At 38.6% G+C, this 24,827-nt stretch overlaps 2 protein-coding genes across 5 annotated transcripts in view; both read left to right on the top strand.

Moving 5' to 3' along the window:
• Positions 1-24,827, top strand: part of dync2li1 (dynein cytoplasmic 2 light intermediate chain 1) — a 119,327-nt gene that overhangs the window by 84,136 nt on the left and 10,364 nt on the right. For all 4 annotated transcript variants that reach the window (XM_087147645.1, XM_022255281.2, XM_022255282.2 and 1 more), the window contains 3 exons: positions 13,721-13,794; positions 19,955-20,052; positions 21,710-21,802. In XM_087147645.1, the coding sequence (XP_087003771.1) occupies positions 13,721-13,794; positions 19,955-20,052; positions 21,710-21,802 (265 nt within the window). The remainder of the gene's footprint in view (positions 1-13,720; positions 13,795-19,954; positions 20,053-21,709; positions 21,803-24,827) is intronic.
• Positions 106-5,066, top strand: LOC147800474 (uncharacterized). Its single transcript, XM_087140244.1, is given in 2 exon segments — positions 106-158; positions 2,334-5,066. Coding segments are annotated over 2 exon segments (651 nt in total). The 3' UTR covers positions 2,932-5,066.

Here is a 24,827-nt window from a genome sequence, read left to right as displayed (position 1 = left end):
CTCTGAAAAGAGTTTGAAAATATTCCTTGACTGTGCTGGTAGATAGAATAATGTACTGCAGTCAGAAGGGGCCAAAATCGTTGAAAAGCAGAGATGTACTGAACCATGGCTGTTGCACATGTTGACGTTGAAGGAGTGTACAGGACTCACTGTCAGCGGTAGGTATGTAACATTAATAGGCATAACGTTAATCCCTACAAATGAAAAAACTTATGTCATTTTCAGGCATGCAGCTTTTCCAGGAATCAGCTGATTTCCTTGTTTTTCACATCACACTCATACCATTGAAAAGTAAAAAACCCTGTACAAAGTTTTGTAAAGGTGGGAATTTCCTCATTTTTGTCCAAGTCCAAGTTGCATGCCTACATTTTATTACAACAAACGTTAGGCCTAGTAAGACTGGTCTGAAAAAAAATAATAAAAATAAGTCAAGTGATATGCTTTAGAATTTTCTCTGCTAAATTTTACTTTTTATTGTCACTTTCTGAATGCTGATATGCAAGTAACATTTTGTCACTTGTGCCAGCCCTACTGTGTCAATATGTATTCATGATAAATAAGCACATTGCATTAGTGAATTGCTTTGTGAAACATTTGGAATGTTGCTGTCAGTGCTTTCAATCCTTTGTTTTCAATCACAGGCATTTGGATACCATCAGCAGTTCTATGAATGTTTCTGTGATGTTTCCACGAAAGGCCATGCGGAAAGACAAGGTACAAATAAAGGACAACATGAGGGTCAAAGTACCTCATCATTTCTCATTGGGGTGATTGCTGTGGGTTCATGTAGGATTTATATGTAACAGCAAGTTTTCAGTTTGCATTACTGTTTCATTATGGTGAAAAATATTATGATGTACAAGCCTCACTTTGCAATAGATAATCTGTCCATTTGTTTATTGTGTATTTTAAAAGAGTGTACATAAATCCAGCATGTGGTATCTTCCAAAATTTTATGTTGTCCAATTTCTGTTTGGCAATGTATTTCAATTTTCCAGCCATTCTGCTAACCCAAATTCGCTGTTGCCCAAATAATATATACAAACTGGTATAAAATTATAAAATAAAAGAGCTCAATTAAAATAAACTCTAAACTTGATGTCTATTGTTTTACTAAAATTTGAAAGCTAACATTAGTCATAAAACTTGGTTGTTTTGTATAAGACAATGTAAGTTTCAGAATTCAAAATTGCTGTTACTGTAAATCAAAATATTTCTCTTAATATGTACCAATTTCCAGATACATCGTGTTCCAGAACTATGTTATAGCCTGTGATGCCCCCAAACATGGATGCCTTGAGCTTGCATATTCAGAGGGTTAACTATCAAGCAGCCATTTACAAGCGGGCAATGGATCCACATGTTGAGATGCTGATGCCTCATGGATGAGGATGGAAGATCATTGGCAGTAATGTAACAATCCGCTGGGTGGATCTCCCCCCTGCTCAAACAGTGTTTTGGAATAAGCATGTCGTTCATTTTATAAAAAGAGTGCAAGTGCATCAACTGTGAAAGCATGCAAAGTGAAGAACATCTCATTTCACCTGCACGTAATGACTAAGATGGTGAAGACTATAAAAAAGACAGGCACCATAAAATGAGCATTTATAAATTGATTTTCTGCAAATTTTTTATTGTCTTCACAATTTGGATTTTGGTATTTCTACATTCCTCAGGAAAAAGCTTTTCAGTGACTTATGGCACCTGAATCTATAATTTGGGCCTTTGAAATTTACTGAGTCTGCAGCCTTTGCTGCAACATCTCCAGAGATAGTGAGAAAGGTCACAATAAGAATAAGCTTAAAAATGACTTACTTTTAGATCTATCTAAAATTATTGAATGGTTAGAAAGTGAAGTACGTTCTTGAAATAACCCAAAAGGAAAAAAAATTCTTTTGACTTAAGCCCACCTGTTCAACAAACTGTATTGTGCTACTTACTCTCATGTCATTATAACAGTAGTATTACAGAATAATGAATGTAAAAATTATTGTTGACTGCTTTGACTGCTTTGATTTGACTGGCATGTAACATGTAACCAGACCGAACGGACATGCACTGCGGTAGCTCCCGACAAGTTATTCATTTTTTAGTCTTTCTCCTGTTTTTCCTCGATGAAGGGCTCCAAGTAGTTTCAACAGACATCTACACACATCAAAATCTTAAGTGTGTGGTTTTTTGAGCTGCAGTGAAGTTGTTTTTTTGAGCTTTTTTTCAACATGCCCAAAAGACCAGCGTCAACCACGACGTCGGGCCCAGCCTGCGCTGGTGAGCCTATTCCATCTGAGCCAGCAGCCTTAACAGCTGCTATCGCCGAGGTGCTGAGATCTCAGGAACTGTTGGAACATCCTGATACCTGCCTTGTCTAGTGCCATTGCCGATACTGTTTCCCAGGATATCCACAAGGCCTTGGAGTTGGAGCTACCTAGCAGGGAGAAAAAAATTGCCAGTTTAGAGAAAGAGGTCCGCCATCTTTGTGAACGGCTTTCTGACCAAGAAAAATACTCCCAGCGAAACTGTGTCATTGTTCATGGAATTCCAGAAACGCCACAGCCCGAGAACACGGATTAGAAGATCATTTGAGCAGCTAAGCAGCATCTTGACTTCGAACTACGTGCTGAGGCTCTAGATCGCTCTCACCGTATTGGCCCTCGTACGGATAAAGACGGAAAACCGTGGGATCGACCGATAGTGGTTAAGTTCATAGACTACAACTCGCATGCTGCATTTTACTGCCTAAGAGTTAAGTTCAGAGGTTCAAACATTCACGTCTATGAAAGCCTTACTAAAGAACGTCAAGGCTGGCTCTCCACAGCGAAACGACACCCGTTGACCGACAAAACCTGGACCCAAGATGGTAGGATCGAAGTACGGCAGAAAGACAGCGCACGATTGGTCATTGGTTCTAAGGAAGATGTCCTTAAATTGTGAGTTTATAAATTCAATTGATTAATTGTGCAAATGCACCCGAGTTATGGGGCATAGCCTTCTAGCCATTGGCTGGTACTTGTATTAATGTATCCCTACAAAGTTCTTGTTTGTCAATTTGTGCCTTCATCAGGATAAATGATACATGTAGCTACCTGCAACTCACGGGTACATAATTTTTTCCGTTCATTTCTTTGTAAAATCTCTCTTATTCAATTATTTCATTGTCCATTGTTGCTTGTTGTGGGTTTGTTACAGTTTTTGTAGTTGTACTCACGTATGCCTGTAAAGTTTCCCTGTACATCTTGTAAATTGGCAGTAAAATCTAATCAGCATGGGATATTTTATAACAATTGTGAAACCTGGATATACTTAAAATGCACTTTCTTAACCTTAAATGATTATCATATTCTCGTTGGAGATGATAATCCTTGGACATGCCATATGTGCATCAGTAATGTTTTTCCTTTCAATTCCTCAGACGATGATGACTTTTATTTGACTATTTTTGATATGAATAAGCATAATTTATCCGGTTTCCATACAAGCACCTCCCGTACTGATCCTTCCACTTTTGATTCTCAAGATGATGTTAGCAATGTGTTTTCTGATCCCAATAATCCTTTTAATTTGTTGAATAATTCTTAGTACTGCTCAGCAGATCAGTCTCCAAATATATGTAATCATGATAAAGAGGGGTTATCATTGCTCCGTCTGAATATACGTAGTTTGATTAAACATTTTGATGAGTTAAAAATTTTCTTAGACTCAATCAGTCACAGGTTTTCTATCATTGCACGTACTGAAACATGGTTAAAAGCACCCCCTACAGTTATTTTCATCTTGAAGGTTATGAGCTTATTACGAACAATAGACAGGGTAAAATTGGAGGAGGTATTGTATTGGAATTCTTGGAATTCTAACGCCCCCTAGTTTTACTCGTTCTCGGTCCTTGCATTTCTAAGGGTCTCTTATTTAGCTCAGCTATGCATTATGGACATGTAGCAGAGATGCTAATTTTGTATTAAGTTATTCATGCTGTACTCTGGCATGATCGCGTGTTCCTTCACTCCTTTATCCTTGTGTTTTCTCTGCTCAGTTTGAGCATGTCGAAATTCCCCTCCATGTGGCTGCGTGGTTGGGCGTGGTAAGGTTCCCTGAAATGCCAATGTTCAGAAACCTCAGGCTTTATAACTGTCACTCATTCCCCACAGATGACCAGGTAAGCACTTCCACGCACCCGGCTCTACACTTTGTACACGTGACTTCTTATTCTGTATTTTACCTTTTTACACACGACACTTAGATTCTTGCACATGACTCTAGCAGGAAATCATGTGACCCTTTGAGATGGAAGATTTTCATTGGTTGAGCTGTTCAGCGACGCTCATATTTTATTAATTCCTAAGCCTCTAGAATCCTATAAATAGAGCAGATTTTCCTTAGCTCGTCGGTCAGGTGCGGCGGACCAAACCCTTATTGCGAGAGCGGAACTTAACGTAGTGCGGCGGTTGGACCCTTACCGAGAGAAGTGCGATAGTAACCATTCTTATGGCAAAGAAATGTAACCATATGAATGGCCAGCTAGCTTAGCTTGGACTGATGCGAGAGCGGTACGAATTAGCCCAGGGTGCTAGTGAGAGTCGTAGCGGCCCGTCACCGCTACGTCCGAACCGATTGCCGGGCGAGACACCCCCGTGTCCCTCGCCACCCTTGTCCTGCTAGCTAGCCCAGTCCTCCCTGTCTCTACGCGAAGCCAATGGTACACAGTGCGGCGATCTTATCATTGCGCTCAACTCATTGCGGTCTGAGCGGCAGTGCGGTCGGTACATACCGGCGCTGTCCCCGTCCAGCCCTTGCTAGTCACCGTGGTGGTCCGGGACAGCTCCCACCACGGCCCGGCCTGATGAGTGTAGCCTAGCTACACACACGTACCGTACCCACTCCGTCTGACTTGCATTTCCAATGGTCCTGCCAAACCGTAGTTTAGTTGCACTCATATACAACTTCGCCTCTCTGTAACTTTGCCTTTTGTGTGTTGTATTATGTTAAGCTACACCTTCTTCAAACCCACATTGAACTTTGATGAAGAGAAGTGAGAGCAATAAACCAACCATACAGTTTGACTGTCACCCAAACCCCTTGTTTCACGTCCACCCTTTAATAAATTGTTGACCCCAAATATCACATCCCGTAGACACTAATTAAGTCCATGCTACCATCGACTTGATATTTAGGGAACGCAACAAAATTTTGGAATATGTGAACATGTGCCTTTTACATGTATGATGCAAAACAGTCACTCCAGTCCAGCAGATAGAGTTGCAACTTTAAATATCTTTGGGAGTAGTTATTTTTCTTGCTTTGTAGAATTGTGGTGTATATACACAAGGCAGGTGTGGCAGGCTCTTGAATCCCAGTGAACTTCAAGTGGAACCAGTTTGTAAATAAAAGAGTTCATTGAAATTAGAAGTCATCATTAAATAAGTTCATTCATTCGCATTTGTGTTTCAACTTTGTGATAAGTGATAAAAGTGCTTGGGAATTGTAATAAACCTTGCTGATACATCAATCCCTTTTCACTTCTGAGCATTGATAACCACTGAAATATACACCAACAATCCCTTTTGTAAAAAAGCACCCCATGGTCTATGTCAGAAGTAAAGGCCCCCATCTTTTCTTAGCTTCCATTCAACCAACCCGATGTTGAGCAAATGGAAAACCTTGTGATGGCAAAGATGTGGAGACCTGACTCTGAATGAACACTGTTCCCTTTCCAGTTTGTACTGGCAGAAGTTAATCCTTATTTGGTTTTCCTCAGCTGCATGATGACAGAAAAGGATAGTTCACAGACAGGGAAAAACAACTACTGAATTAAATTTACAGGATGTTTGCATATCAAGGATTGCTAGTAGTGGCAGTACATTGCCTCATTCCTAGATTTGTCAGAGAAATAACTCTTTACTCTTTGTGTGTGTGCGTGTATGTGTCTACAAGAAACAAAGTGCTAATTGTATATGGCCAGTATGCCTTCAAATGGCCGTGCAGTATTTTCATGTTTAATCAGATACATTTTCAATTAACATTTCGATCATGAAATACATTTTCACAATTGGTCAGAGCATCACTTGAGTAAAGGCTTTTCTTTGTTACATTTGTTATAAAAAAATGAGTTTTAGTAGTCACAGGAACTGGTTTTCACAGGGTTACAGTCATTCTTTGCCAAGGAGAGAGGAACAATTTTCTGAGTGTGTGATGCTATTTTCTTAGATTGCGTGGAGAGGGCATGCTTTGCCAGCGTCAATGAATTTGGGGAATATAGTTTAGTTTCCAGCTGTTGAGAGCTGAAGGGCCATGACTGGGTCAATCTTGAGTTTCAGCAGCAAGAAATTGCTGATTGATGTCCTTCAATTTAAGACGTTGGAGACTCAAGTTTTCAAGAACCAGGTTTACAGTACAGCCTGGTTCTTTTGTGAGAATAACGGTTGGGCTGGCAGAACTCCAGACAATTCTGTGGGAGGAGGCTTGACGTAGTCTGTCTTGAGAACCAAGGGCGAACTGAAAACAGCATTTCAGATGCTCAGACCAGAGTCGCAGGTCACTAGCTGTACTTACTATTGGGCCATTGGATTGCCTTGTTACTGCACAGAGCCAAGTCACCTTTTCCCAGTCTACAGTTCCAGATCTCAAAATACAAGCATATACTTGCAAGGAGTTGTTTCGACTCGCATGATTTTATGTTCATTTGAATTATATAGTCTGCAAACTGTAAACCTCCTGGGAAAAATGAAGAGTGCACATAACTTGTAATTAATTTGTAAATAAAAATGTAAGTATTCTGTAAATTAAACGGAAGCATTTCAGTGAATATTTTGTCTGACGTAGTAATTAAGATTGCTAAAGGTCCCACATTTCCAGGGTGGGACGGACTCTGTGGATTTGACCCCCCCTGACATCTTTGTCCCAAGCATCAAGGCTCACTCCAGTGACCCAACAATCTGACAAGCTCTTGTCCCTAATACAAACCCTGTGGTGTTACTTCTGCAAACTAAAGGACCCAGAGGAGCTACATGTACTATCAGTGGCATCAACTCATCCTCATTGGCCAGAAGTGCAGGACAGTACATTGCACTGGGTACAAGCACCCATCTCTAGTTTGTGAACCGAGACTGGCCATTTTCTCCTGGTGGACAGGTTCAACAAAATGTAGGAGCACATGATGTCCACCCCATAAGCCTAGATGTGTGGATTGATGACACTTGCAAGGTAGCATGCTGGAAGTAACTGTTTTCTTTCTCCTTCTACTTTGAAAATGACATTTTACAGTCAGATTACGTCTCTACCAGGATAATGCTGATGACTGCACTGTCAGGAACATGAAGCTGCATCTCAACACGGGATGGCCCCTCAAGACAATAAGGTCAATCTTCAGAAATGGATGTCATCCCTTTCTCCAACCTCTACTTGGTTGATAATCAATTTTCCTTCACTGAGGTTTTCTCATGTTTGAACCCATGCAGTTAAACCGAGGGGAATGTCTAGGAAAGCTGGTGAAGCTAAAAGCTTTTGTATTCCGACCTGAGACTGACAAGGACTATTCAAACATTGAATATACACAAATGAGACAAGACTTAACCGTGGCTGAATCTATCTATCTGATGGGTACATTGTACAATAATTAAGTGGCATTACTAGTTTTACAAATATGTATTAAGTAGTGTCATTTTCAGTTTCTTGGCAAATGCACGCAGAGTTGACAATGATGATGTTGAGCTTGTTCTAACTTGAAATGCCGTGATTAACTAGACAATTTCTATTTGGGGCTGTTCTACTGAATTGAACATAGAGATGCTTTCTGGATGCACTTCAAGTATTACAGGAATGAACATCTGATGCTTAGATAAATCATGCATTAAAACAAGATGGTAATGCATCATTCATATATTTATACATAAATTTACATAAACAAAATTCGTACAATCATTAAAATGTAGGATTTTAAGTTAGGCAAACAATGGAGCAGTATGATCACAATAACCAGCATTAACAATGATACATACAGCTCTTTTTTGCAACTTCAGAATTTGTTTACCAATAGATGTAGCCCAACCCCATGTAATAGTGGAATAGTTCAAGTACAGAAGAACAAAGGAATTATACAGGCAAGCAAAATACTTCTTGGTAAATAAAACTTTAAGGGATTCATATATGTTGGTGTAAGGGCTCATTATTAAAAATTAACATCTCTCTGATGCAAAGTACATCTTGAAATAGCAGTACCAATTAGTGCACCTGACTTGACCGGCCAGCCAACCATAGCAAGCTCTATGGTCCAGTGATCAAGATGCCTACATTATTAAGCAAGAGGTCATGGGTTCGAGGTCCACTTGAGTAATCTTGTGATGTTTTTCGCAAGCTCTTGCACAAACACTGAGCATACATTGTTAGAAATGTACATCAGTTAAAGGGTAAACACATTATGAGTGGTTCACAATACTCTGATGTAGAATACATCTTCAAGATTTAAGATGGCTTCAAGTAAAGTTAACTGTCAGAGATAACACTCTATCTGCCTCTTCCACCAAATAGGATGTGACTTGCCTAATTCAGGCATATGTAAACCTTAGGTATGCACACATAAGTGTGATGCCATGGCAGTTGTATAAACCAAAAATCATCGAACGTAGTACTTCCAAACCAAACCAAACTGGTCAGTTTGGATGTTTGGCTTTAAAATGGCATGGCATTGATAGCACCCGGAATGCATGTAAGAAAACTTTATAAAAAAGCAAACATAGCGAAAAATGGATAACAAGTTATGCCGCACCGGCATGTGACGTGTAAATTCTCATCGAAATGCCCTTATGTAGATGCAGATTTAGCATCATGTTTGCCAATTTCCAATAGCCACGCCCTTACATTCCATATTAGGCCAAGATGTCATAAATGGCTGTGCAAAACGATTTTGATTGGATGCTGATCACAGTCGGACTCGTGGTCGATCGAAAGCTACTCCAGAGGGAAAACTGATTTTGCCAGGTGGGCCAGTGCAGTGCTCCAGTGCGCGACAAGATTTGGTTTTCAGTGGTGACCTAAATGGCCTTTCATTTGATTATGTGTGATCAAAGTTGTAGTGTGAATATGTTGTAATGGAAGTTTGCCAGATCTCTAAGTTGTTTGCAAATCTCAAAATGCCATTATCTCTTCAAAAAAGACTGATGGAAAATCGCCCCTTTGGCTACTTGGGTGCTGTCCTGGGAAAGAATGCTGACTTGATACCAAGGTTCTTCTGTGAATACATCAAAAGCCATAGTTTGGTAGTTGAATCTGTTTCTTGAAATATAACCAAAACACACTTTGCTTGAAGTCCAATTTGATCTTGTATCCTGTAAAGGAGGAAACTCCCATTTTCAGCATGCTGTTTTTTTCTGTTTTCACATATCCTATGATCGTTTTGTTGAGTCAAGCATGGTCCAAACACAACTGCTTTTGGTCGGCTTATCACGGTCAGAAACCGTCAAATCTCCAACGGTAACTTTCTATAGAATTTTAACTCCGATATAAACTTTGGGGAAACAGTTTAGAAAACAAAATTATGTTCACATCGAAGTTGCTCGTGGATGGAGATGGAGAGGAGACTCATGGCTTGTATTAACATATTTTATACACGGAAGTACTACATACAGAATATTCGTAGTGAGCTCTTTGATGTCTCAACGTGAATCGTACATGTACGTACATGTGTGTACATACCCGAACCTGAACTGAACCGAACCAAAGTTGGCAAAAAATTTCTGAACCATGACCAAACCAAGCCCAAACCAAACCTTGGCACCTACTTGCAGCACTAACCCTAACCCTATGGGGTGCCAGGTGAAATTATATTGAAATTGGGGATTAAAGATAGTTACGGTTTGTCTTTCAGCTTTGTTTTAAAAATCCCCCGAATCACATTCCCAAGTTGTATTCAAAACAGACCAAACAATGCAAGTCTTGCATTGCCTATATTCTCAGGCTTAGGTTCCACTAATTAATATGAATTTTCTTTAATTGTTTACTTAGTCTTTGAACAGAGAAGTGTTTATTGAGAGAGTACATTTCTTCCCAACCGGTGGAGGCCTCTGCTTCCCAGCAGTTTCCACCAGGTTTAGTGTCTGTTGACATTTTTAGTAGGCCCAGCTTCAGTTGTGAATATTAACATGCAAAACATAATAGCACTGGCCTTTTAGCTTAATTAACAGCACTTGTGTAAGGATGTGCAGGTTCTGGGCGCACTCAACAATAATGACCCTGCGCGGTGAGTGACAGTGCCACCAAGCGATGACATGCCATTGTGCTGTCTCCCTTGCTGATGGCCTGCACACCGCTTGCTCCTTTCAGGTAAAATTACCCTTTTAATAAATGGTCATTAATGAATTGGAAATAAGGCATTATATTGGGGGCTCTGGCATTATATAATGAAGTGGGGAAATACAGTATTTCAGTGAAACATGGTATAAATTAGAAGTTTCTTTCAGTTTTCTGTAAGTCATGTTGTTCAGTGGACGCCCTCTTGCATCACATTAAGAAAAGTATATTTGGTTGGTCACCCACTTTAATCACAGTTTCAGTTACAGGGGCTCCCAACATTTAATTGATTTGTTTTGTGTGTATAAATTATTATCGTGCAGGTGTGTATAAGGTGCCTCATTTTGGTCATAGAAATTTATTCCTTCAGGTCATTGTGCATGGTGTATTTTGGTTGATCAACTTACAGAATACATGCACATGGGAATACAAAGATCACAGTTTGAATTGGATTTAATCTCTTGAGCAATTGTTGCCTTGGAGAGCAGTCCCTTGCTACAGTAGCTTAATGATTCACAATCATTAATTTGTCACTGTGTAATGACAGTTTGAATTAATCCTTTGCCATGTTAGTATAATTGAAAGTTCTGGATTATTATAATAAAATTATGTGTTTCTGAAAGAGATTTACTGTGAGGTTCAAGATGTGCTCTCACACCTTGACAATTCAGCCTCATTAAGGAAGTGCTGTTTACAACTTGGCAATATTCCAAATTATTTTGTCTAAGAAAAACAACAACTGCTGTGTATCTTTAATTAGTTACTTTCAGTTTCCCGTGGAAGCAACCTGGTAAACAAACCCGAATGGGCATAATTGTCTGTTGTTTGGCATGTGTTGCAAAGTTCATTTTTTATATTTCTGTCAACAAAGTAAGAGTACTGAGTCCCTCACCATCACAAAAATATAAAAACTTTAATTGCTGTCAATACGTACTATACCCTACAAAATAATTTCTCAGTATTTCAATTATAAAACAAGATCATAAGAAGCTAAGGCTTAAATGCAGGCTATTAATTCCAAAACAAAATCAAGTAAGACAAATGGAAATTCACAGACACATGCAGTTGCACAGTTGCCAAAAAAGTCCTGCAACCAGTAAATTTATGAGTGAACCGTTTTTCAACAAGAAATGAAAGAAAAAAATCAGGAGTGCCTCAAAAAATGATGAATAGTCATTTTCCTAGTTCCTGATTGCAAAAAGTATTCTGTCAGATTGCAGCTACAAACAAATCCCTAAATTACGGCGAAATGGTGTTATTAATATAGTATAGTATGTATGTATAGTACCGAATTATTTTCACAGTCTTAGCTTTTAATTTGAACTTACAGGATTGATGAAAGTGACGAGGACACTTTTCCTAGTTCTGGATTAGTTTAACCAGTTCCAAATTGCTACAAAAAGTTCTTCATGAATAAAAAATAACTGCACAGGAAATCCAGGTTGCAGCCAGAACCATTATAGCGAGCTGAATTTCTAATGAAGAATTTCTTCATTTACATGTAGTGAAAATTATTTCATAAATAAGGATTCCAATGAATTACAAAGTAGACATTGTGTAAATTTTGACTAAAATTTTTCAGCTGTGCTGCGAGCTATCAATGACAGTATCCCTCACCTTGCACAGTTGACAAACTCATTACATGACATACATTTCTACTACATCTGTGTAGTTGAGTTTGCAATGTATTTACGTGCAAATAATGCACAATCTGAAACTAGGGAAAAATATTTGTTCAGTTTTTGGCAAATTTTAAATAAACGGAAAGTCTACGAGTCATTCTGATTAAATAGGCATTAGATGCAAAAGTATGAGTATAAAACAAGTATTTGGAATCACAGGTAGTGCGTGACCTATCGTTCCATATACTTTTGTCATTTTGGGGGCTCCTGTGATTTAAGCATTAAAAGTGGCATGTGAATACATGACATATAAAACAACAGTCCACGTCCACCCCAGTCCTTGTCCACCCCACGCCATGCACGGTGGCACATGTGAAGCTGTCGTATGCAAATTGATGTGTTGAGCAACCGTGCGTGTGTATACCTACTGCCTGCCATTCAGAAAATCATAGTGCACTTTCAGTGACTACATGTAGCCTAATTCATGCATCAATGAATGAAAATAAGTATGTTCCCTGGGGATAAAATCTATTTTCTGCATCATGTTATTAGGGAGTCTAGGTACCATACTACCTGTACACAAAAATGATCGGTGCACTTGCACGTCACAACAAAGTACTTTGTCATAATAACATTTGGGGGTAAGGTAAAAGCTGAGAAAACTTCAAACGGGAAGCCTCAAATCTACCTTGACTGATTCTTCAAGTCCAGAGGGTGCCAAGGCCTAGGCCACGGCCGAGTAATTTGGTTGTGAGGTAAAGGCCAAGGCTTTGAAAAAAACCTGTGTCAAGGCTGGCCTTGAGACCTCCAACACTGGCAGAAGGGTGTAGTCCACTAATTCAGGCCCATTGAAAACAGTGTAAAAATCAGCATTGTTCGGGGCCCAATATGCGTACCAACATCCCTGAGGCATCTGAAACACATGTTAAATTATTGTATGATCCATAATCTTTCACTTTCTTTTCAATTTTCTGTGGGTTAACCGATTACATTTCGAGTAATTCCCTCAAAACAAAATTACCCCCCAAAAAGTGATTTTCCAAAGTCTGCTTGCAGCCATTTTTAAGTGACAACCCTCAACTTTCTCGGGCACTTAGGACCATTTTTCAACAGTATTTTTCAGCCATTTTGCTCTCAGATGAAAACCCAAAGACCCAGGGAGTTGATTCTGGCAAAGATTTACTGTGGGGGCACTTTTAATGCTTATCAGCTGGCCAGAAATTCTTGCTTGAATTAGTGGACTGCAGCCAGAAATGACCAGTGCTTTGTTACCTGTGGATAATGAGCTCATTATTTATCCAAAGACACGTACAATCCTGGACAAAATAATTGGAACACCTTTTGGGAAGCATAGTGAAAAGATCCACCTCTCCCCCATTCAATTTTGCAGTCATTTATTGGACCAAGATTCGGCCCAACAACATTGACAGGGGGCTAGGGGGAGGCATGATTTGTCCCGGATTGTAACAGAAACTGCCAGGAACCAGAGGCTAGGCTACCCAGAGTTTAGATAAAATGTATTCAAGTAGCTCATGCTTGCTATGTGCAGAAGGATTTGGCAGGATTGATACTTCTTTCCTAGTGGTACTGGAATTTGCCCAAAAAGGGACATATACAGGTATGCCTGAAGTTTTCAGGTTCGGTATTGCCATCTTGATTTTTTAATAGAAATTCATTAAAATCAACACATGTATGTGGGAAAAATATGCTGTAATACTGTATGAAAAATCTCAAATTCACATCTAGCAACAAAATTTTGTGCAACTGCATATAAACAATGAAACCAACAGCTGTTGTAAATCTGTTGTGAATTACTGTTGCAGCATGAAGATGGCCAATTTTGACCACCATAAACCAATGATGATTCCGTTTGGGATGGACTCTTTGGAACAAATTGGTAAGTCCAGAAATTACTTTGGGGTTTTGTCATTTGTAACAGGGCCCAATTTCATTCCTAGCAGAAAAGTCGTGCTTACTATGGCAGGAAAATTTGCTTATCTTAAGCACTATTTCATGGTAGTGCTTGGCCAGATTGTGCTTATAGTTGTGCGCACACAAAGATTTCCATGTTTGTTTCCCCTAAAATGTAAGCATGCCTTTTATTGTGCTTACTGACTTCTGCCTCCATGAAATTACATGGAGCCTCTGTTAGCAGTGCCATGAAATTTGGCCCTGGTCTTCTGATGGGCCTTGTATTTTAAGTAAATTCCTGTTGCGCTACTCTGGTTGATATTTGTTTTGCATTTTATTTAATTTTTGTAAAATGTTGTTTCTTGAGTTGTTGAGATTTAAAACCATAAGGTAAACCTACATATTAGTGATAAAATTAATCAGCTGAATGGAGTGTCTTGACACTTGAGGTCACAAAAATTTCCACACTTATTTGCTAGCAAGAAGGTCGCCGACTGCTTTACAGACTTCTCAGTATGAAGAAAAAGAGACATGGGTGCAAGGAAGTTGTCCTGTATCATACAGTTCTGATTTCTTTTTTTAAGTCACTGATTGTTGAAGGTAATTGGTGAAACTAATGCATGCAGGCAGAAAAATAACAAAGGATCTTTTTTCAATAAAGATACTGAAATAATTAGGTATGAGAAATTAAAAAAAATATAGTATGCTGATTTACTTGTGAACTGAAACAATCTCATGTCGAGGAGATTATTTAGAATTATTTAGAATTATTTAGAATTATTTGGAACCAACAAAAAGGTGCAGAATTACTTCACTTTCAATCACTAAACTTAGAATAGGAAAATAAGTATTTATGTCCTTTAGTATATTTGTGTCAATAAGAAGACCGAGTCGTTGATAGAATAATCAATTTCAAAATCAAATTCAAAATTTCAAAAAGAAGCCAAGAAGCTTATATTACAGAAGCAAGCTTATAAGTGTTTGAAATGAGAGGGCTCTGTTTATAGGTCTTCTTGTACTAAGTTGTTATTGTGCTTAAAGGATAGTCCAGTCTGAAGTCTTGAAAGGGGGCACACGTAAGTACAAAATAAAACAATTGATTTTTCAGTTAAAAAGGAGGACACTGTACTTCACTAATCACAAACATATTTGAAAATTAACCTCATTGACATAATATTGGTGAAAGTTTAAACTGTGTTTCCGAGGCAATAGACCTACAACATAATGACGTAATGCAGTGTTTACCGGGGTGCATTGTGGGTGAAAGGTGGGGATGTTGCAGGAACGTGTCGATGTGACCCGTTATGTGTTACGTATACCACATGGCAGGTGTTTCGACCTGACATAAAAAAAAAAAATTCCAGATTATCGTCCAAAATGGTTTATGTGAACTGCTGTGTTCCATTGCATTGATCAGCACTTAACAAACGCCAGAGCTGCATTTTTTAACTTCCACAGGACCGCAAAAGGTGACAGATTTGGATAAGTTCCAAATCTGTCGGGAAATAACCTCCTCCCACTCACTTGTCCACAGGAAAATCTTTGGATCTGGTTCATCATAAGTTTTGTCTCTGCCTACAAAATGTAGACTGCATACAGAGGTCCACTTGGACTTCGCTTTGTTGGCCTTATTTCTCACGGAAATCTGTCCCCTTTGTGGTCCCGTGGAAGTTTAAGAAAACGCAGCTTTGGCGTTCCTTAAGTGCTTTATAAAAACAATGGAACACAGCAGTGCACATGGACCATTTCGGACGATAATAGGGAATTTTAATTTTTTTTTCTTTTTTTTTGTGTCAGGTCGATACGCCATATAGTATATGGTGCACATAACGTGTCACGTCAACGCGTTCCTGCAACATCCCCACTTTTTACCCACAATTCAAAGGGGTAAACACTGCATTATGTCATTATGTTGTTGATCTATTCAAAAATGTATGTATTTGAAATTCAAAGGTGGATTCAGGATTGTGCTGGTGGAGATGGTTTTTATGCAAAAGTTGAATAAAAACAATTCATCTTCATCTATAGTTTGAACTGGAGTGTGTCTATCCTTCACATTGGCTTAGAAGGTAAACATGCATCATAAGGTTACCTTAAAACACATGATTCATACTTGCTGAACAAGGAGGCATGCTTACAAAGTCCCAGTAACTTTAATTGAGGTGAAGGTTTCTCATGTTTAATTCTTGCAGTGATACTTATGAGAAGCATGTTTCACAGTGGCTTCCCTGGATCAAAAATCTGCAACTTTCAAATTCAATGCTACTTGAAGCTATGTTTGTTTTTGCAACACAGCTTAAGCAGTATGTGTATCCATGTCCAAAGGAAACAAGGACCACAGCACTTTTTAGCTATGCCTGTCACAGTCTTATGACCAACATCTTCCATGTGGAGAAGAATCCATCAACTGTTACCACTGGCTGTTAATGTGTGTATCAACTGAAAGAAAAAGTACAAATTGTTGTCAACACGTGTACAGTTGGTGCAATGGTTCTGGATCACCTGATAAAATCAGGCTAACTCTTGAATGTTGATTCCACAAACAATTCGACTACATGTACTCTGCTTTTTTCCTGGCAGGGACACTTTCTGCAGGTGAACATAAATATGAAAATAAAGCTTTACAAGTGAATTGATTTTTGTTCGTCTGAGTTTTGCAATTTTGGCTACATAATGACTCCTTTTGTGTGCTTGGACTAACTAAAAATAACCTCTTCAGGTTATCAGCCCTCAGTAACTTTTAATTTTCAACTTTCAAATAAAATTGTTCTTCCTAGCATATGTGCTAGTGTACATTCAGTGACTATTTTGGTATCATTAGAGTTTTCTATTACATATTAACAAATAATAACAATGCCACCAGCTTTCTTGCGTGGAGCTGGCCAAGGTGGGTAGCTTGGGACAGGATCTCCGGTTATGATTGCTGTTACCTTTCCACCCTTTCCAAAATATCAGTGAAAGAGTCTGTGAGACACATACCTAATGGGCAGACCAGAGACATCCTGCAGACTTAATTGATGCTTTCATGTAAGTAAGTGTACCTGCGGTCAATGTGAAGAGGAGTTGGTGGTACGGTCACTGGAGGCCTCACCTTGTAATAATGGTATACTGTGATGACACAGTTTTGGACAGTTACTGTCTAAATTAAAAAAAACACACATTCTGTTATCAAGCAGTAATCACATCAGCCAAAAAGAACCTATTTCAAAAGTATTCATTTTCTAAATGTGTTAGAAAATTATGCAATCTTTCTGAATAAATTTTTTTATCAAAAACTGGTGCAAAAAATTTGTCTTCCCGATTAATGAAGAAAGTTGTTTCCCTACTTTGTGAAGTGGTTCATTCTGTAAATTTTGTGTATTTGTTGACATTCGGTGAAAAGTTTTCTTCAGAAATTCTAATTACTTATACACAGGCTATAGTAGTCATTTCTTGAAATTGCAGTTCCTAGTATCCTAGTGTAGCAATAGCACCTCCTGGATAGAGGATGAAAGGGTGCTCTACATGCACTGCTCAGCAAGTGATCTGACAGTGGGAGTGGCCGATGAGTTATGGGTGAGTCGTAGGATGAGTTGGTGTGTGTGGGGAATAGGAAATAGTCCTCACACTCTGGGCTATCTCACAGGGTTTGATGTTTGCTGAGATTCTGCGGGGTACAACAGTTGAGTTGCCCCTTGCCTGGACGCTTCCAGACTGGGAGCCTGATCTTCAGGTGGCAGATGCAGGGGACACGGAACTCGGATGATGAGCACGTCCTGAAGATCACAGTGTCAAACAATGACATAATCAATAAGATGCCACAGTTTAGAACGAGAGTGCATCCATATAGTCCTCAGCTTGTCTGACAGTTGAAACATTGTGTTAGTGATGACAAAGTTGTGGTCTGCACACAGGCTAGGGAGATAAAGACCATTAGAATTAACGGAATAGACTACATGTCTGCCAATGATGTCACCCCATGCCGTGTGGCTGGAACCAACCCATACTTTTGAGTCACCAAGAAGAAACAGTTTGTCTGTAAGATTGCTCTGAACGTCCAGTCCATGAGATCATAGAACTCGTCCTTCACAGCCTTTGTGGAGGTGAAGGTGGGGATATTCAATTGGAACATGTGAGGTTATAAGGAATTCACAAAGACCAATAGGGGTCTCAGGCAGAAGAAGAAGAAGAGATGTCTTGATGGCCAAACCAGTGCCATGGATCCTGGGAGCCTCCTCCTTGAGCCGTTCCTGAAGGAAAGAATAACCTCCAAGCTCGGTGATTGAGATTTCAAGAGCAAGATGACTTTTGCTGTGTGCAGCAATGTCATTGTCGTAGCAAAGGTGCTCTGTAGCAGTGAGAGGAGTGCGGTGGTGAGGGTGGTCACTAATCTGTGGCCACCTGGATCCATGAGGGTCCGGATGTTCAAGGTCACAGTCCAGTAACGGTGGGCTGGTGAGTGCCAACATTATATTCTTCTGTTGCTTCTGTTTCGACTGCATAGAGGAATGACTTGGTAGGTGCACCTGCCCACCCAGGTTGAAATGGAGTGGGTGTTGTTTAGGCCATCTTTTCTAGGCCTTCAGGACTGGCCCTCTGGATCTGGACTTCTTTTAACCACTTTGTGCCGGGGCATTTTTCAACGTTGATGCTGGGCCGGCATGACTATCATTTTTTCCGTTTTCAAAATCCTTCAACAATTCATCATTCCATTTAACGGTCGTTTATAGCCGCACGGAGTAATCTTTAGGCACTACTCTAAGTTGACAGGTGACCTTCACTGATGCCCGAATATTTCAGCCAGGCCTGCAGCCTTGTAAACAGAGCCCAGATTGTGCGGTGTTATACAACTGTCTTTTGTTCACGAACCTGGCTCAGTGCACTGCTGACCTCTTTTCAATAGGGGCCAGATTAGCATGCAGTGGTGCTGTGTGGCTCATCGCTGCGGTGGTGGAGAGCTTTTGTCCCCGGTGGTAATCCGCTTGCTCTAAATGCCCCAAACCCTGGTATACGGTTTCAAAATATCGCTGGATTATCACCACTTTTGAGAGCGAAAAATGCCGGTAATGCCCAGCAGCCTGGTCTTTTGTTCGGAGTACGGTCTTTTGTTACAGGGCCCTGTTTCCTTTGTCTGAGGTCGGAGACCCCGGCCACACATATAAACCATACGGCTCCGATTTCGGAGTCCCCGGCTGGTAGTGGTTAATATATTGCAATAATTTCATGTTCCAACCAGGTCACATTTGTGTCTTCTTGAACTATACATTCTTGCTAATAACATCTATGTATGCAGGAGGTATCCCCAGGTAATCCAGATCATAATTATTATAAATGCTTACATTTGATTGCCTTAACTTTCATTCTCTATTTAGAAAATTCCATTTTTTAAATGTACAAGTTTCCTTCACTGTTCACTGTGGAAATGATGAAAACATGCTTAGTAATGCTCATTGGAGCAATGTTATGCTGGTTCCTGCTTGGTTACACACCAAACTTGTCAAAGAAGGCATGATGGGTGCAGCAACCAATCGATGTACACTGTAATGTGCACTGCATGCAGTTGCAGGTTGAAAAGTTTCAACAGAGACTTCTGCAAGTTAATTGACAGAACTTATTCTTAATGTATGTATTGTCAGTGTTTGAAGAACACCACTTATGAATTTATCTTGAAGTTGTGCTACTTGAACTAGAAGAGAATACCTTTCCACAAAATTTCCTGCTGCAACACAATGTTCATCGCTCAACCAACAAAATGCATCACACATGCCTACCTCAAAGTATGGGGACACCTTTGGCTAGTTTCCCATTGTGATTAAATAGTGTTGTACCATAGTTGTACATATTGGCATGCACATTTCATATATTTCATATATGGAGTGTAAACATTATTAGTAAGGAAAGTATTGATTTGAGTTATCACTTTTATCGGTATTCTTTTCTAGCTTTCATAGCACACATGGAAATGGTGAAGGCAGTAATTCTAACATAATTGAATGTCCCCATTAAAAGAAATTGTCCGAAATAAAATGTCTGACCTGCAGGCCGTATTTGGAAAGGCATATAATCAGAAGCGGAACTCTTTGGTGGGGCCTGATGTATGTATACATCATGTTTACTAAAAAAATGTTATTCATATCCATCAAGCATAGTCTTTTGATTCTCAACAGGTTTACCTCCGATGTCTGAAGTCGATGTTCATCATCTCAAAGTTGGCACACCAATGGACCTATGGAAGGGAGCATACACTTCTTTTTTTCCACAGCAGGTAGGAGTATGCCACTGACACAGAATATCATTTCTGTATTAATTAAAGAAGTACTTTCAATTTAACAGAAATAATACAATAAAACTGATGGCTGACAAACGTTTTCCCTTGAAGGAAATCTTCGCATTTATTACTTCAAGAAACTTACATAGTTTTCATTTATGTTACTTTGATACACAGTTGTAACACACTTAGAGATGCTGTATGGTTTCTACAAATTTCTAAAATCCATTTTTTTTTACAAACGAGAAATAGGTTAATGTCAGCAAATCATAATGGAATATATACTGCGGCAATTCTGATGAACTCAATCATGTTTATTAAGGTTCTCTGGCACTTGAATAACACATACACAGTGTACAAAAATCAACAAAAGCTTGATTCAAATTTTGTTTGATAATGTGTGACATCATAATATTACAAATGCAACTGTTGGAGCTTGATGGATATGAGAAATACATGTACAGTGTGTCCTGTCAAAGCTACATTTTAAATTAAGAGAACTAATTTCATATAGATATACATGTGAAGAGTTCATTTGCAAAACCAATAAATGCAACTTCTGACAAATCTGATAGATCCATTGCATATAATACTTTGTGCACTGAGGATCACGAATTGAAAATCAGCATTCAAGCAAAATCCGACAAAACCCATGAAATACATATCACAAGATGGCATTTTCCAGCAGAACGCAACAAGCGCCACCACGTGTTTGCACCAAAACTCAACATATCCACCCAGCCAGTCAGCACACATTTTTTGGTGATGTGCATCAAATATGTCAGCCTATGCATGTATGTGTTTTAAATAAAAGCTCTATGTAGCTCTTTTGACATATATAGAAAATAACTGGCAAACTATGATTAAAACACATCAATCTAAATGGATAATTTTGATGAATTAGAGGAGAATGTAGTGCAGTGCATATTTTGGATGGAAAGGAAAGTTGCAGACTGAGTTATTATCGAATTGTGACAAAGAGGGTGGCACAGTCGCAGGGAAGACAAATCCCATTGATTGCATGCAAGTGCAAAGCGCGCAATTTCTGCGTGACATTCACCTTGTCGAATGAGGAGCTGCCATGCATAGAGAGTGTTCTGTATTCCATTATGGATAAAGTCAAGCAGGTCCCCACTTAACTTTCCTACATGGATATCAGCCACATACTGCAAAGTGCTGAAGGCCCTAAATTAGTAATCCTGAAAATGAAGCAAACGGCAAGTCCAGGGATATGACTGTCAGGTGTTTTGTTCTAAAAGAGAAAAGGAGAAACTACAAGTTTGCAAAGCTTCAATTTTGAGAATTTTCTGTGAGCATTTTTTATCAAAACCCTAGTTCTAATTTGTTTTCGTGGTTATAAAGATGAACAAAGAAATTGACTGGAGCGGGATTTGAACCAGCCACCAACGTAGGGCTGGATAGCTCAGTTGATAGAACACTGGTATAGAATTCCAGAGGCTGCAGGTTCAACTCCTGCTCCCGTCAATTTCTTTGTTCATCTTCATAATCATTTATAAGCACTTAGTCAGTTATCCCATGTAGTTTGTTTCTGTGGGGTATTTTAATGGTAAATTTAACGGTTACTTAAAATACTAAAACAATACAAGCCAACTGAATGTTTCAAAATTCTATCATAAAAACAAATTGTTTTCAGAGTGTTGGCAATAGGTTGTCCATTGATGACCCTGCTAGAGATACTCAATACAAGGAAGCAGCTGTGGATAGTGTCCGTGAACAAAAAGACAAAGTAAGTTAATATCATTTTAAGTCTGTCTTTTAATATTTCTAAAGCTGTAACGCCTCTATCAATATTAGAATATACATTAAAATCCACTTTATTCAAACATGCTGATTTGTTCTAGCCAACCAGATTCACATAATTAAAAATTCCATTTTGCATATTTCTTGATAATCTTCATAGACATGCATGTTGATTAGAATTTTAGAACTTGTGACATCATGGCATCATCTATACAATTTCAGTCAAAACAAACTTGGTCACACATGATAATATATGTTTATGAAGTGTAACAATGATGTTTTCACTTGGATCATTTTACTAATTTTTGAGTTTTTATTGTTTTTTCATTGTGTACTTTGACTTTCTAATTCAGATCTACTTGAAACTTGGCATATGCATTGAGAATGTATTCATGGTGCAGGTGTGTCTGTTATATTGACAGTGTCAGATTATCTCAAAAGATTCAAACTTACAGACTAACAGACTAATGATCTTATAAATCAAAAAGGTTCATAAATAATGTCTTTTTAAAGATCATAGTTTCCACCACAAGCTTCCATAATGCCTTCATATGTATTGTGGTCGTCAAAATATCAGAAAAGCATGGTCCTTGATGTAAGTACATGTGCTAGCAAAAACATGCATTTTGATTTAGCAAAGCTGTTGTAGGGTTTTTTTTTTTGTTCTTGATATTCAATTTTATTTATTCATTTATTTTTGGGGGACATAAGTTCTTCTGCTTCTGCTCCATACTACGCAAGCACCATTGGAGGGTTATAAACACAACGGCATAGTGTTGGCAGTAGACAACAATTTAGTCTAGAGGCTGGGAGCAATTTAAAAAGGCCATGATATCCAGGGTCAGTAGACTGGATTTAAAAGTACTGACAGTGGAAACTTCCAAGCTGAAGTCAGGGAGTTGGTTCCATTCAAGGACTGTACGTAGAATAAGTGAGTATTTGTAGCAGTCCTTTTTGGCGTGAAGAGGAATGAATGTCATGAATGTGGAGTTTGGTACTCAGCTTCTAGTTAACCTACTGGATGTTTAGGGAAGTTTATCATGCTGGAAAGTTACTAGGCCCTTCAGACTTGTGTACAAGAAAATTAGCCTGTGAACTGCCAGGTGTTCTTCAAGGGGCATCCACTTTTGTTCCTTATTGCTTTGTGTTAATTTAACTACATTTTGAAAAATAATTCAAAACATTTACCAGTATATGTTCTATTGTTGCATCATTTTTACACAAATGTTAAAGGTGTAATTTTTCCACTGAAATGAATTACTTGTATGACTGCTTAAGAACAAAATACATGGCTTTTGAGCCATGGTTTTTCGGTGGCAACATAAATCTACCTTGTGTGTGTGTGGGGGGGGTGTGTGAAAATACACATATCCGCCTAGCCGTATTCATGGACTTTGTATGTGAAAATGACCAATTTTATCCTCTTCGAATGTGTATGTCTTCAAATTTTGAATTATATAAAGGTGTTTTTCAAAATTGTTGCATGCATGAAACCTATTAAGTAAGGGATTCATGTACCTATTCTTAACAGAATTCAATATCTTTGAAGTTAGAAAATCATTGGACTTGGAAAAATGCCAGAAAGCATGAGCGGAAAATGTAAATTTGACTTATGTAAATTCAATACTCAAAAAATAATTTTAAAAGCAGTCAATGAGGTCATGACGTCCAATAGAGCCTGAAAGTGGACCCCTGATGGCGCGCCTCCGGAACCCTTGGATAGGAAAAATAATGTGCAAAGATTTTAGAATTTGTAATATTTTTTTGTTCAGTTTCTTCTTAAAAAGTCCAACTTGGAAAAAGGACTTTGAAAAATATTTTAACAAAGTAATATTAAAATATGCTTAATTACCTGGTCTAAAAGAGAGGTATCCTGCCAAAAACTGCCATCACGTCCGAAAATCTAAATATATGAAGAACAGTGCAATGTGGCAGTCTCGTACGCAATGAATATTTACGGTTTGAAATTTTATGGTTGTCTGTGGGTAAAAGCCGATAACAGATCAAATATTTTACACACTTGGATAAGGTAATAAACACAAAGCATTATTCTACTTTTACGAAAGATTCTAATATTTTATCTAATCTTTGCTAACAACAACTGCGTAATGTCAACTCAACGGAATCTGGAACCCATCGACTGCAGGTAGGTAAATCTTTGCAAGGTTTTACAATCTCGTTTTCAAGAAAGCACGCGGAGTGAAAACAAACGTGTATGAACAAGGAGACCTTGGTACGATATCACTGGGGATGAAAGGTTGTTAATAACATTCCTTTTTTACCCATCTCCTGGTGACTTTTTCCAAAATATTACTTTAGGAAGACACAGGTAAAATTCCAACATGAGTGTTTCATGGGGTGGTTTCAGTACGGAATTATTCTTCCAAAAATTATCGTAAAATAAAACGTAAAATTCCCATAGGCAGACCATGCCAGGGTTCCGGAAGCTCGCTGCATGACCTTTTACTTTCAGGCTCTATTTTGTCTATATATATGATAAACAAAATTCAAAATTAAATAAAAATTCAGCTGATGATTTCATCCTGTGGTATCTTCAAATATATGATCAGCAATAGCTTAAGTTTAATCTACCCAAGGAATTTAATGTTACTTGTCCTTCTTTAGTGTGTGAAACAATCATAAAGTGTGATGATGTCATCATGTTTTCAACAGTTTTCCAAACACAGATTTGGTGAATATGCAAGCCTGCACAGTGGCCATTAAATCCTGCTTGAGAAAATCGTTTACAGAGGCTTTTTTTGTTTGTTTTTGTTTTTAGAAGAGTTTGAAGAAGAGGAAGAAACAATTTGAGATACTATATCTGTGACAGACCCTCGCTGGGGCTTGTCAGCAGCGCTCAGCTGTGATAAAACAGCTTGTCTGGGTCCTACAGAATATTATAATATGAAAAATAATAAAAGATTATTACAAAAAAATCAGTTATGACATCCTTGAGGTCACCGTCATTTCCATCTTTACCCAGTGGGAAACTCTTAGTTTAGGACCTTAAC

The sequence above is a fragment of the Acanthaster planci genome, linkage group LG01 (assembly GCF_054643075.1).
Source record: "Acanthaster planci isolate LZ-2023a linkage group LG01, COTS_SCS, whole genome shotgun sequence".
NCBI classification, from domain to species: Eukaryota; Metazoa; Echinodermata; class Asteroidea; order Valvatida; family Acanthasteridae; genus Acanthaster; species Acanthaster planci.
This window is presented reverse-complemented; position numbering and strand designations above follow the sequence as displayed.